General features: G+C 38.9%; 1 protein-coding gene across 1 annotated transcript; it reads left to right on the top strand.

Annotated features, from left to right (window-relative positions):
* Nucleotides 1–569: 569 nt before the first annotated feature.
* sema7a (semaphorin 7A) lies at nt 570–12,084 on the top strand. Its single transcript, XM_059336004.1, has 14 exons — nt 570–825; nt 973–1,112; nt 2,262–2,303; nt 2,428–2,523; nt 2,788–2,890; nt 3,097–3,207; nt 3,478–3,620; nt 4,728–4,906; nt 7,274–7,382; nt 8,010–8,205; nt 8,379–8,491; nt 9,625–9,767; nt 9,937–9,995; nt 10,078–12,084. The coding sequence occupies exons 1-14, from the start codon at nt 720–722 to the stop codon at nt 10,515–10,517; spliced, it is 1,980 nt and encodes a 659-aa protein (XP_059191987.1). The 5' UTR covers nt 570–719; the 3' UTR covers nt 10,518–12,084.
* The last annotated feature ends 2,611 nt before the right edge of the window (nt 12,085–14,695 follow it).

Below are 14,695 nucleotides of genomic sequence, written 5' to 3'. Positions count from 1 at the left end.
AGAACTGTTCACTGTGGAATTTTTTTAATAAAACGCCTTTAGATATAGACTGTACAGTAGGCTAAAATATTACATTTGGCTATATTAAAATTAAACGGTCTGTTTCCAGTCACTATTTGCACTGCAGGTACATTCTACAGGACCTCAGGTATATTCTCACAAACTTAGGCTACTGGACTTTTCACTGTGGAAATTCATTATACAATGCACTTGAATATATCAATTTGATTATTTCACGTGGTGTGTTGATGTAACGTTAATACTTCATCTCCTCTCTGTGGGTAAGAGTTTTATACTGGGAAAAAAGTGAGAAAGTATGACAGTTAAGTGTTTATCCTTCATGTCAGCTCGCTTGGAGCAGTTTCAATGAATTTACCGGAAATATCGCAATACGGGCGCACTACATTATATAGGGACGGCTGGCTTGACTACGGGGAAGCGAATGACGTCTCACTTGACCGCACTCTGGACACTCTGGACAGGTCACCGTCACCATCACAGGGCTCTCTCTAAAGAGAGAGAGAGAGAGTGAGAGAGAGAGAGAACACGCCCTCCCGTCTACCTCTGCAGACTCACTGCTCTTGCTCTAGTCTCATATTATACTCTGTGTGCACCTGTGTGCAGCTTGAGCTCGTTATTCTGCGAACAGAGAGGTAGAGGGACTGAGGACTTTTCAAACGTACAGGAATAAGATACATGTTCACACTCTGAAACGCAAAATGATGCGATTTGCCTTCATTTACATTTGTCTCGCTGCGGATTTTCAACTCGTCCTTAATTCACCGACTCTTGGGTCCAAAAATAATCCAAGACTCCTGGACAAAGGTAACGTTCACTTGACATTTATTTGCGACTGCGGTCTTTTAGATGTTTTCGTGTAAAACCAATACCTCAAACATCTACACTGTTAAGTCAGTGACAAAATTGATCCTGTCTGTAAAACCTTTTTAAGCCTTCTTCTTTTCGCCTCAGATATAATCAAAGGTGTATTTGAATACCAGGACCATCAGAACCACAGTGTATTCTTCTATCATGAGGAATCTGAGGAGATGTATGTTGGAGGGACTGATTTTGTGCTGAAACTCGATGTGGATGACTATCATATTATAGAGGTGGGTGTTTCTGACCTTATATATTTTTCATTGATTTTCCCCTCCTGTATACTTTTAATCTAATGGTTTATTGAATGGCTCCCAGTTTGTTTTCTGTGTGGTTTAAGGGTGGTTTTAGTAGAGTTTGTGATGCAGATGGGATCATAATTATATGCTGTACAGTAGCAGATGGCAGTCACAGACCCATTGTTAAAGGAGTCTGTCTGGCAGCGGGCACTGACAGATATGGCTTTTCAAAGCCAGATAACACGTAGTTTTACGTGTGGAGAAGCTGCTTATTAACTGCTACTGGTGACACATGTCACAAACAGACACTTGATGTCATACAAAAGTTTTAAAGATATAATATTCAAGAAAATACAGATAGTGCAACTTGTGTTTATCAGTCTGCAAGAATAAATAAATAATGAACCTGGGCAGGGCCATATCAATATCATGATATGAGATCTTCGATTTTTCCACAATATGGCATAAGTGTTGTCTTTTCCTGGTTTTAAAGGCTCCTAACAGTAAAGTGATTTAATTGTTTTTAACTTACCAGACCTTTCAAGCTGTTCAGTTATTTGCCTTTACCCGGTCAGACATTATATCTACATTAATGATGAGTATTTACTTGTATCAAAATATCAAATTGTGTAAATATTTTACGAAAGCACCACAATTATTATTGTCACAATATTGATATTTGGTTAAAAAAATAAAATAAAAAACTATTGGCATATTTGATTTTCTCCATATTGTCCATCCTACACTGGATTAATGATTGATGATTGTTTTCCTGGAATTTAGTGTGAAAGTGGTTCGATTCTGACCATAAAACAGACATAGATCTTCATTTCACTAATGGATACTAGTCTGTGGCAGGGGCAGCTAAAGCTACTTAAGAAGATGTCATTAACTTAATTGTTTTGGCTTAGAAAGTAAACCTAAGAAAGAAAAAAATAAGATGGGTTTCAGATTTTTCACCCAGCCATTTCAAACATGTAATCATCAAAAACACCCATCTTTTGGACAGACCTTGAAGTGCAACATCCTTAATTTGTTAGAAGGCGATAAGGTGATGTTTGAAATGTAAATTTTCTCTTGATAATGTTTTATTTAGAAGTGAAACTTTGCTAATTTTGTTTATCGATCAATGTCCCTCTGTAGCAATTTCCTCTGAAAACCCTGGAGCAACAACGTTGCCAAGAGGTAAAGTAACCATAGGATGATGGTACATGTGATCAGAAATGATTGCTCAACAATTCATTTTTAAAATGATAAACTGAATCAGGTCTGTGTGATGATTTGTCAATAACAGCTTCTGTATTTGCAGGGCAAATGTAAAAATGTCATCACTGTGATTGAGAAGTTTCAGGACAGCCTATTTGTCTGTGGAACGAATGGAAAAAAACCGCAGTGTTGGAAACTAGTGAGTGTTTGCATATGTCACTGAGTATTTGAATGTCACTCATCTGTCAGACACACTCTACGTAATGTAGCCAGTTGAATTTACTGGAAACAGCAGGGCAAAGCTAATTAAAGAATGGATCGTTGTGGTGCACTGGCTGTGGCTCTGATTAAAATTTAAATAGCACCCTGCCTGAAGTTTCAGTCAGGTGTTGGGTGGCTGGTGTCTTGCTATTTTTCCATCACAGCTAATAGAATATTCTTTTGACTTTCTGTGGTTCTACAGTTTTCCTCAGTGAACAACCAGTCTCACGAAATAGTGGAGAGCTATGAAGGGAGGGGCATCTCTCCGTTTGTTTACACACATAACTCCATATCCCTCACAGCAGGTATGTTAAATACAGCTTCTTGCATAACCATACAGAAGCCCATGTTTCTGAAGGTTTAAAAATGTGACTCTTGTCTGCAGGCTTAAGTAACTTCATCAAGTCATGTGTGACAGCAGAGTTGGCAAACCAATGCACTTTCGTAGAAATATACTCAATTATTAAAGAACTTTTCTTGCATTCATGTGACGTCTCTGTGCTATTTTTAGGGGGGGATCTATATTCAGCAGCACCTTTGGATACTGATGGAAGTTCATTACAATTCAGAAGGAAAGCGGGCAGCAGAACTAACGTCTGGATGTATGATAACTGGGTCTCAGGTGGGTAAATGATTCAAGTTTATTTCTAAGGGGGCGTGAATATAAAAATAACCCATAAACAGTGAAAATCAGCAAGAAAGAATATCACTGTGGATCGTGCTTGAAAATGACGTACTAGATCAGCCAGTCATTATCAGTTCGTCATTAAAATTCTTCTTGTAATCATTTGTTTAGTCTTGCAGCCAAGGTTTTTCATCACATATTGCCTGCTGGAACGTCACTGTAGTGTAAATAGTGAGTCAGTTTGGTAAACATGTCCTCTTCCCACAGAGCCCACGTTCATCTCTGCTTCCTGGGTGAAGCGGGAGGAAGACCCTGACAACGAGAAAATCTACATCTTTTTCCGCGAAAAGAACTCCGATCACAACCCGGAGGCTGACCCCTGGATATCCAGGGTAGCCAGAGTTTGCAAGGTACATTGGTCCAACCCTATCTCCTAAAACTCCCATACAAATGAACTGCATTTTTAATCATGGTTCAAGGGAAAACCATTGTCTCCTTGATTATGGTTGTACTTTAGACACATGGTTAATGTTGGGAATTACAAAAAACTACTAGGTTCAGTTTACAAAAATATTATTTTTTGGGGTTAACATAACTATGTTAAATATTTGGTTTCTATCCACGAACCCCCAGTTCAACCTTCTTTGGTGGGTTGGATAGAATAAAATAGTGATGGTCATGTAATATGATCAAAAGAACCAGAAGACAGAAGAGATAATTGTGTCATGTTATGTTCCCAATTTCAAGAATGAACTTTGAAACACTTTGAACTTTACACATGAATGGAAACAGATTAACCAGAAGGAACAAAGTCTGTCCTTTTTCATTTGATTTATAATGTAGTGTATAATGAAAATATTATTAAGTAACTTCTAGTTCCCATGAGAATAGATACATGTTGAGTTTTTGCAGAGTTTAATGTTAATGTTCCATGAATCTCCCACAGTAACCCCAGCTGAGTCTGCCAGACAAAGGAGATGAAAGGCCACCATCATTCAGACCAGCTCTGTTTGATGTTGACTTTAATCTATGTGTATTCACGGAAACAATGGTTAATGTCAGCCACTATTTACAGCTGTTATATGAGAAGAGCACGTCATTTAATTATGCTCACATTGATGACGCAGGCTGTTATCATGGAAAATAGGATAACCTTGTAGGTAATGAAATATTTACTTGTGCCGTGCTAAGGGAAAAGCCAATGTATTTGACAAACTGATATTCTATAGTTAACTGAATACAATGCCAGGTTTTGACACACAGTTTAATATGCAGCTGTGCAACCATCAGCAGCTTGGTGGTCTCATTTCCATTACACGGCATTGTGGTGAAATACAATCTTTTCAACATCCTTGTTATTCGACATTGGTGCAAAACAAGACTTGTCCTAAAAGCAGTTAGGTGTTTTGTTCCAGGTGTCATGGTCCATGTCACAGTAGTCCTATCCAATAACCCTTAGTTGATGAATTTCACTTTGCAACTAAAGCGAAAGAGGTGTTATTTTGTCCATTTTGCAGGTAGATGAAGGCGGATCAAAAAGATTCTTCCAGAACATGTGGACATCTTTCCTTAAGGCCCGGCTTGTCTGCGGGTTTCCAGAGGAGTCGCTCTATTTCAACCGTCTCCAAGACATCTATGTGTTGCACGCTGATGACTGGCATGAGACAAGGGTCTATGCCCTTTTCACAAGCAGTTGGTAAGAAACAAGACACTTTCTCTTCCTCTTATTATCAGCGACAACATGAGCAACATGCTGACAGGGAAACACAGAGGGGCACTTACTTCAAATTGAAAGCTCAGCATTGTTTTTCCCCCATGGAAACAAAACTAACCCGGGCATGCAGACTTTGACCTAGACAAAATATTTAAATTCCTAAAGTTATCATAACAAGCAAAGACAAGGTGGGGTTGGCCACATGACCAATCTTCATCGTTGAGAAAGAAATACTAAATCCAAATTTCCTCCAGAGGAATTTACTATTTCTACCCTCTGATGTGAGAAACCTTTAAGTCTCATATAAGGAGATGCACACATTTTAAATAAATGGCTATCCTGACCTTTAGTCCTAGGTATGGATTGAGCTGTGTGGCCAAGAGATCTGCCCCTATAAAACTTGACCAAGCCCTTGATAAACTGAGGCTGATCTGGAAACTGAATACGTGTTTGTAAGTGTAATGGAGCGTTTGTCAGATACATAAATCTGATTGATGGGGTTGCATCAATGTTCCATTTGGTGAGTGCCGCACCCCATCTGGCCAATCTTCTAGAAGTTACTCAGTCCTCTGGTGCACTATGCCAGTTTTTTTGTATTTCGTTTTTGAAAATCCAATCACTGGTTCTTTGGTCTTTTTTTTTTTTTCTTTTTCTCTCAGCCGATTCTGCCTGAGTATCGGCCATTACAACCAAATATAACAAAAAAAAATTAAATTCCCCTAAGAAAAATCTCCTCCTGTAAACATCGGCTGTTCTAGTATGTCATAAATCATTTTGGGGAAAACTATATAGAAATAGTAGTTAATCTTGTCACTGATGGTCCCATTTGCTTATGTACAGTTGCAAGAGAAAGTATGTGAACCCTTTGAAATTACCTACTTTTCTGCATTCATATTTCATAAAATGTGATCTGATCTGCATCTAAGTCCCACGTATAGACAAACACAATGTGCTTAACCTTATTCCACACGCTTCTGATCGTTGTTGATTTAACCTGCACAAGGTTCAGCGGGAATTCTGGACCATTCTTCCTTACAGAACTGCTTCAGCTCAGCCATATTCTTCGGATGTCTGGTGTGAATGGCTCTCTTGAGGTCATCCCACAGCATCTCTATTGGATTGAGCTCTGAGCTCTGACTTAAGGTCATTGTCCTGCTGCATCACCCTACTTCTACTGATCTTCAGATGGCAGCCCTGACATTAACCTGTAGGATTCCTTGATAGAGTTGGGAATAAATTTGCCCCTAAACGATAGCAAGTGGTCCTTAGGCAGCAAAGCAGCCCCAAATCATGATGCTTCACTGTTGAGATGGTGTTCTCATAGTGCTGCGTGTTGTACATGAACAATTCAGCCTTAGTTTCATCAGTCCACTTAACATCTTCCTAGTAGTGTTGTGGAGCGTCAAGGTGCTCTTTGGCAAACTTCAGGCATGCAGTGATGTTTTTTTGTAAAGCAGCGGCCTCCTCTGTGGTGTCCTGCCATGGACATTACACCGGTTCAGTCATGTGTGTATGGTAGACTCATGACTAGAGATGTCAACCAGTTCCAATGACTTCTTCAAGTCTTTACTTATTACTCTGGAGTTCTTTTTTACCTCACTGATCTTTCTGCTTTGTGCCTTTGGTAAACTTGGCTGGGCGCCCACTTCTAAGGAGAGTAATCAGAGTACTAAATTGTCTCCATTTGTGGACCATTTGTCTAACTGTGGACTGGTGAATACCTAAAGTCTTTGAGATTACTTTGAAACCCATTGTACTCTGATGCAAATCAACAATTCTTGATCGCAGGTCTTCAGAGAGATCTGTTTTTTGCGATGCATGGTTCACATGAGCAGAAGCTTCTTGTAAATAGCATTCACAAAGTTTGAGTGTTGTTATAGGTCAAAGTAGGACTCCAAGTTTGCTAACTCCTGACTCCAATTAGCTCTTAATGGAGTCATTAGCCAAAGGGTTCACTTACTTTTTCGACCAGCATTATGAATGTTTCATGGATATATTCAGTAAAGACATGAAATATTATAATTGATTTCATGGTATTGGGTTAAGCATGTTGTGTTTGTCCTTAATTGGGAATTAGATGCAGATCAGATAACATTTCATGACAAACTAATGCAGAAAACTAGGTAATTTCAAAGGGTTCACATACTTTTTCTTGCAACTTTATGTCATATAGAGACATCATTATCATACTGAAACTGTTTCAGAACCTGTTAAAAACGTTTGGAAGTTTAATATTTTCTGGACAAGCAGAATGAGACAGGACAGACAAAAAACACAACCCAGACCACCAGCACTAATATACAGATAAAACTGTTTATGCTAATATCAGTAATCTTCTTTCTCCTCTAGGAACTCCACAGCAGTCTGCATCTACACAATAGCAATGATTGAAGAAATATTTGAGAATTCAACTTTCAAGGGCTACGATAAAGACATTCCCAAACCAAGGCCAGGAACGGTAACCACTTATTTTGTTTCTATGTTGCTGTGCAGAGACGGAATACTTCTCCTCTGGGTTATAGTTTTGTATCCCCCTATCATGTATTTTGGCATCATTCATATTTATATATCGTATACCACATGTTTCTGAGTCAGACTGTAGGTTTTAAAAAGAAAAAAACACAGACTTGTTACATAAATGGGTGGGATGTGGAAAGTGTGCATCTGTATTACTTATCCCCATCAAACACTGTTCAGTGTTTCCATCTGTTGTTCAGATTGTATTTTTTTTAATGACATCTATTTGAGTTCAGCTCTGTGTTTAAGGAACTAAGGAGGCCCCTCAAAAACAGATACGCAGAGTTTCCTCTCATTTTACTCCACAGTTTACTGCTGCAATGAGTAATGGTTCCTTATTGGAGGTTGAACTTGTTGCTATGTCTTGTAAAGAAAACCCTGTGCCTTCCATTTTGCAGCTTATAGCCTGAGGAAATGTTTGTCTGATTTGTTTTTATACAACTTCGGAGGACTTCAGTTTTGTATACCTGAAGACGTCATGCAGACATTCAGTTTATGTCTCCAACTCCTACAGTAGACAAACTGCTTTTAAATAAAAACAACAACTTTGTGTCTGTGTCTTTTTTAGTGTGTAAGAAACAGCAGGACCCTGCCACTGACCACTGTCAATATGGTGAAGGATCACTCGGAGATGAATGACTGGGTTCACTCTCTGCATCATACGGCTCCATTTTATGTGAGCACAAACAACTACACCAAGATAGTCGTGGACCGAGTCCAGGCAGCAGACAAGCACATGCATAACGTTCTACTTCTGGCTACTGGTATGTTATAGTTAGGGGGAAATTACACTGTTGCGGTCTTCTGCAATTTGTTCTATTTATAATTCATCTATTTATACCTTGTGTGTTTCCCTGTTTGGCTTGTTATCATACATTGTGTAATCTATGCAAAAAACAATGGGCTTAAAATACAAAATGCTTTCTCCTTCCAACAGATTCTGGAAAGATCCATAAAGTCTTAGAGGCTGGGTCAGAAGCTTTCATCATCTCTGAAACGCAAATCTCCAGCCGTTCACCGATACAATCAATGAAGCTTGCCTCCAAAAAGGTTTTTAAAGTGCCATTTCAAATGTCATGCATTGTGCACTGCAGTGTAGTTTGTTGTGTTTTGTCAGCCACTGCTCTCAGGTGAAAAATCGTTTTTCTTACATTAGTGAAATTAGATTTTATATTTAAAGCTGCAGTAATCAATATTTATACACCAACTGGATCAACTGTCTAGACTGGCACTCAGAGAGCACAGAACAGCACCAAGGCCAATGTGCATTCACATGCTCCTCGAATGGTCTGATTTTCCAAGTGGGGAAGATGATCTTTTGACTTTGGTGTTTTTAATGAGCAGAGAAGACGCTGTTGTTGTTGTTGTTGTTATTGTTGTTGTATTTTATTGCTCAGAGCATTTGAACAATAGCTGTTTCCAGTATTCACATGTCAATGAAGAGCTTTCGGCTGACCCATGAAATGTATACTAATGTTGTCACCAACTTTCCAAGTTGTTCCAATTTTAGGTTGCATTCATGTGAATTTTTCCTAGTTGGGAACTAATTTTTCCGAATATTGTAACACCACATTATTGCAGCACAAGAGCCCTATATAGTGAGGTGAACAAAACAAAAAAATTTGTGTATCTGCCCCGTGGTTTGAATATCTTCCAAAGGGTTTTTCCTTGGCCCATGCTAAACCCTTCAAACCAAGTTTCATGAAAAGTGGTCCAGTAGTTCTCCAGTAATCGAGCTGACAAACAAACAAAACTGAACTGAAAATGTGACTGTTATTTTTATTTTTAGTTTTATTTTTAGTTTTATTTTAGTATCTATTGTTTTGCTTTGATGGCCTGCAGCTTCACTGTTTTGGTTTAGTTTTATAGCTCTCATCAACCTAATTTCCAGCCACAACAGGCAGCTTTTTTCAGCATAAAAAAGCTCTAAAAACAAATTGTATCCTATCCGCTCAGCACTAAACAGCAGACTGATGTTGCAGACATCAAAAACACAGTTTCAAATGCTAATGTTGCATTATGTCTGCTAGGCGTGTAAATAGCCCATTATTTGCCAGCATTTTAGTAGCAAACTTATATGGGGATAATATGTCAATGTTGTTTTTACAGCTTCTTGTATTGTACCCAAGGGGCAATACAATTGTAATAATGCAGGTGAAGTGAAATTATGTTTCTGTCCTCAGAAAAGATTAGTGATGGGTTTTTCTGAGAAAATATCTATCATGGATCTCGAGAGGTGCCAGCAGAACATGTCCTGTGCAGATTGTGTCCTGGCCCGGAACCCTTACTGCGCCTGGACAGAGGCTGGATGCGTCCCGACTGTTCTGTAAGTGGGAGCTGCATTCGTACCGGGACTCAGTTAACAATATTGAAATTCCTGCTCTCTGTTTGTTCTTGTTATTATTACCATGCTGCCAAAGATGAGATTAAATGTTGATACGTGTTGATAAAGAAATGCACTTCTTTAAACTTTTTTATTTTGTTTTGGTTTTCAGTGGAGGCATTCAAAATATCATTGACGGTAACAGAAGTGTGTGTCCTTCACCAGAAGAAGGTAACTAATGATGAGACTGTTTTTCATATACATTTGCTAAGGGCTCAAAAACTTATAGCCACGCCTCTGTTTATTCTTGCAGAACGAAAACAAATAAACCGGACCAAACGGGAGACAGCTTCACCATCACCAGTGGATTTGAGGACGACTCACTCAGTCCCCCTGGGTGTCCCTTTCTATCTGTCCTGTCCTATAGACTCTTACCACGCAAACTACATCTGGGAGCATGGTGGGCAGAGCAGCCCGTGTCTGCAAATGGAGTCCAACTGCCTGCACCTCATCCCCTCAATGGCACAAGAGAACTATGGCGGATACGAGTGTGTTTCAAAAGAAAAAGACTACACTAAGGTGGTGAAAAGGTATCAGCTCACAGAGCAAATAGTATCAGAAACAAATGAAGATAGAAACAATAACCCTTTAGGAAATTATGTTGTCCCTGTTGAAAGCAGTGCTGCATCAGATGCCGTGCCTCACGTAGAATGGATCACCCTTGGACTAACAGCGTTGGGGATTTTCAACTAGTGTGCATGAATGACTCTCTGTGCACACTTCTTTCTTTTTTGAAAAGCTTTTCCATTGGTAAAAATGTCAAAATGTAGCATAAACATCCTCAGGCCCTTTGTCCTTGCCATTGCTCTCAGGCTGGGACGCAGGAAGCATGAAAGGAAATCCACACTAACAACAATGAAGCTTGCAGCAGTAGGAACACTACTACTCTGAACCTAAAACCTTATTTGTGCAGAGGATCACATAGCTCTGTTTGGCAGAAAAGTTAGGTTTTTAAGTCTACAGGAACATCCTGTAGCCAAGTTTCATTGTAAAAGCGAGGCCAAAACAGGAAGAAGTTGGTGTGATGGAAGGAGAGAGCCACACAACCGGTCAGCAGCTGAGCACAGTGAATTACCTGAATGGTGATTGTTTGGATCAGGTGATGATTGCTCAATGACACCAGCATCCCCCATGAAGTACTGCAATATTTCTTTAAGAGGGCACTTCTCTTTCTTTTGAGATAAAGGGGGGAAAGGGAAGGTTTAAGAAGAAATCTGAAGGACTTTCTTTAACAAGTCCAAACCCAAGGTCACATTTACAATGTTCCGATAAGAAGTGCAAAAGTTTCAGGTTAAAGAGCAGCAGACAGAATATGAAGGTGTGATGTAGTAGCAGGGTGTGGGCATGGTTCAGTCAGCTCTTTGGTCTGTTGGAGGTGAAAAATAGAAAGTTTCCCTCTGTGCCGCTCTGCAGGGCACTACCAACAGATTATTTGTATGACGTGTTTAGGGAAGGGTGGGGGCCCCCAGGGACCCTCACTGAATTTTCCTGTTTTGTTCAACTCTTCCACTGTTCTAACAGTCAGCGGTCAGAGGGATGTTTTGAAAATGTGCAATGAAATTATTGCTCTGCAGAGCAGATGTCTGATTCTAAGATAATTGGCACTGTAGAAAACTCCCTGCTATTCTCACTTAGTTCCAACCTCAGTTTCCCAGCACAGACACCTTGTTTAATTGACACCTGAATTTATTTTAACTTTGCATTAAAAGATATCAATATAAACTGCAATGTGAGCGATGGATACTAGCCCCACATCCTCCTTGACATCGAACAAATTTGAGTTGGTTTTTGAAGGTAGATAGTTTTGAATCTATGCAGTTTGCACACATCTATTATTGGAGCAACATATTTATATCAAAGCAAGACTATATAACTTTTGTCAAACAGTGTTTATGGATTCAACTTTCCATTTGTTAAAGGAAAATCTCCTTTCAAAAGTTACATAGTCTCAAGAACTTATTATTTAAAGTGCTTAAAAACTACTAGATAATATATTTATTTATAGTATTTTGGTACATTCTTTCATGTTTCATAATGGATATTTTTATATGTGCAAGTAATATGTGTCCTTGTAATTTAAATAATAGTATATTTTTGCACAAGGCTTCCTTTATGAAAGTGGTTATTGCTGATGTCCTGCGCATTAAAATAAAAGTTCACAATTGTTCACAAGGAGTCATAGTCACCTCTCTTAGACCCGCTGGAAAGTGGTTTATATATCCTGAGAAGGTCATGCCTCTATCAGTAAACCACGTGCACTCTGATCCGCCTGATCAGCCTGATCAGAGTGCGACAACTAATCATCTTCAGCTTAATCCGTCTTATTCCTGGATCTAAGGTCTCAACCCTGCTAATGACGATAAAGTGAGTGCATCTTGTTTACACAAGGAACCAAAAATCACAACACAGCTACAGTTTATCTCTTTGAACATAAACACTCTGGGCGGATATCCTGCATTCTTGTTATATTTTCTTTCAGATTATGTAATTGGTTTAAAAGCTTCATTAGAATTCTCCTCCTTCTATTTCTCAGATCTAGGAGGAACATTCAGATAACACATCTTCCTGGCACAGTCAAATCTCATTTTCATTTACACATATTGGATATTACAAAACCCTGAGATAAGAACCTAAATGAGGGTGAACTGTCCTATAAAAGCATGACTTGTTTGTGACCAAACCCTGTTGTTACTATGCTGTGTTGTCATCCTCGTGTTTTCTTCTAACCATGACTACACATGATATATATAAAGTTAAATGTGACATTGGTTTTTTAAAACCACTGTTTTGTTTTCCAAGCTGTTTTGGGGCGCAGCATGTCCTGTCTGCAGTACATGTGCCTTGCTGTCAGGTCACTTTAATGAAATCACAGTGTGTCTGGATTAATCCAGAGCTCACACAACACCTGACCTAACAGCTCAGGGCCTCCTGTGTCAGGTGTCTACCTGGCCTGTAGACTGGTGGATGCTGAGAAGGTTACTCATAGTTCAAATAGAAATGTAAAATGTTTTTATGCAAATGCGGTTTACATAATATGTCTGTGGTGCCTACATGAGTCATTGTTTGAGCCACCCTTCTTAATTAATTCCAGATCCACAGAGTGTAAAGTGGGTGGCAATCTTGTATGTGACTTCACGCTGTAACTAAGCATCACTGATGTGATTTTCAGTAAGCCTATTCCAAGAAACACATTGAGTATCAACATCTCTTAACTTTCAGCCGCTCTGAGTCTGGGTGGTGCCGCACTGCAGTCTAAGCTGAGATACCGTGACCGTGATTTTCTGGGATCACTGATATGAGCCCAAGTAGACCTTGATCCCCAGAGGCCCTGGACCACAATTTATAGCTCCATGGTTTCCTGTTGTGTCTCAGGAAAAGGAAGTTCTACTGGAGGCTGACAAAGAAGAGGAAATCAGAGAACAACAACAAACACACACACACACACACAAAAAGCTTTTTTTTCATAGTAAGGAATCCAGTCACACCCTGTGGATTACAAACTGCACTACAATTTATAAGGTGCAGCATAACACAGAAAATTAATATTATCTAAATATACAGTTCTCAACAAATATATTAGACCACCAGTTTGTGCCACAGCTGTCCTAAATTGACAGCATTAGAAATTGCCAAGATAATTTTGTATGTTTCTGTAATGGCTAATACATCAGTATTTAGAAGCTCCATAACCGAAATTATATTTTTAATGCTAAAATATAATTATAATTGTTATCCAGAAATTTTCAATTTTTCTGTTTTACAAAAAAACAACAACGATAAAAAATAGCAAAGCACATTATTATTTCTTGATTAAGATGTCAAATTATAGTTCTTTACTTGTATTCCTGAACCGAAAAAAGAGTTTTAGTGGTTGAATGTTACGCTTGATTCATTTCTGACTTCTCAGAGAAGCCCAGTGAGCAGACTCAAATCTGACTATAAAAAGGTGAATTCAATTTGTTTTTTACCAAATAAATAACAGTAACATTTTAGTTTCAAACAAGCTTTTGAATGATTTCTACAATATTTATGTTTTCTCGTTTTCATGACAGGTGGTACATTTGTTAAGCACTATATATTCATATTTTATGGTATTGTGTCAATTCATTTTATTATATAGATGCTGTCTGTAATTACAGTCATTTGACAGCAGAGGTCACTGACGTGTTTACAACCTCAACTGGAACTATAGCAACTAAATACTTAACCCTCAGCTGACCCTCAGCAGGCATGACACTCAATAAACCATGGGCAGCCTGGTCCGAGTACCCATAAGAATGTAAAGTTGATTAGTTGAATAGGTTTTATTTGTGGATTTAACTCCTCACACTCCTAATGATGTCAATATGTGTATAGATACTGCATATGGGGTGCACTTATATGGGGTGCACTTATATAGCGCTTTTATCCAAAGCACTTTACACTACACACTACGCTCATTCACCCATTTACACACACATTCATACTGGTGGCAGAGGCTACCAGGGCACACTGGTGCCACCTGCCACCATTGGGAATTCATTCACACACCAATGAACGCAGCATCAGGAGCAATTTGGGGTTCAGTATCTTGCTCAACGATACTTCGACATGTAGGCTGCCATGGTCGGGGATCGAACCACCAACCTTCCAATCACTGGACGAACGCTCTACCAACTGAGCAGTAAGTATATAATATACTTACATATTTGTTTTCTATGGTTACAGTCTTCTGACAGCAGAGGTCACTGTTTGTTAACAGAACTTTCAAACTCAAATCCCAACCAACATCACAACACTTGAGCTAAAATTAATCTAAACTTAAAGAGACAGTTCACCTTAAATAAAAATTAAAAATACATATTTTTCCTCCTACCTTTAGTGCTATTTAC

The sequence above is a fragment of the Centropristis striata genome, chromosome 6 (assembly GCF_030273125.1).
Source record: "Centropristis striata isolate RG_2023a ecotype Rhode Island chromosome 6, C.striata_1.0, whole genome shotgun sequence".
Classification (NCBI taxonomy): Eukaryota; Metazoa; Chordata; class Actinopteri; order Perciformes; family Serranidae; genus Centropristis; species Centropristis striata.
Note: the sequence above shows the minus strand (reverse complement) of the source record. Positions and strands in the feature narration are given on the sequence as shown.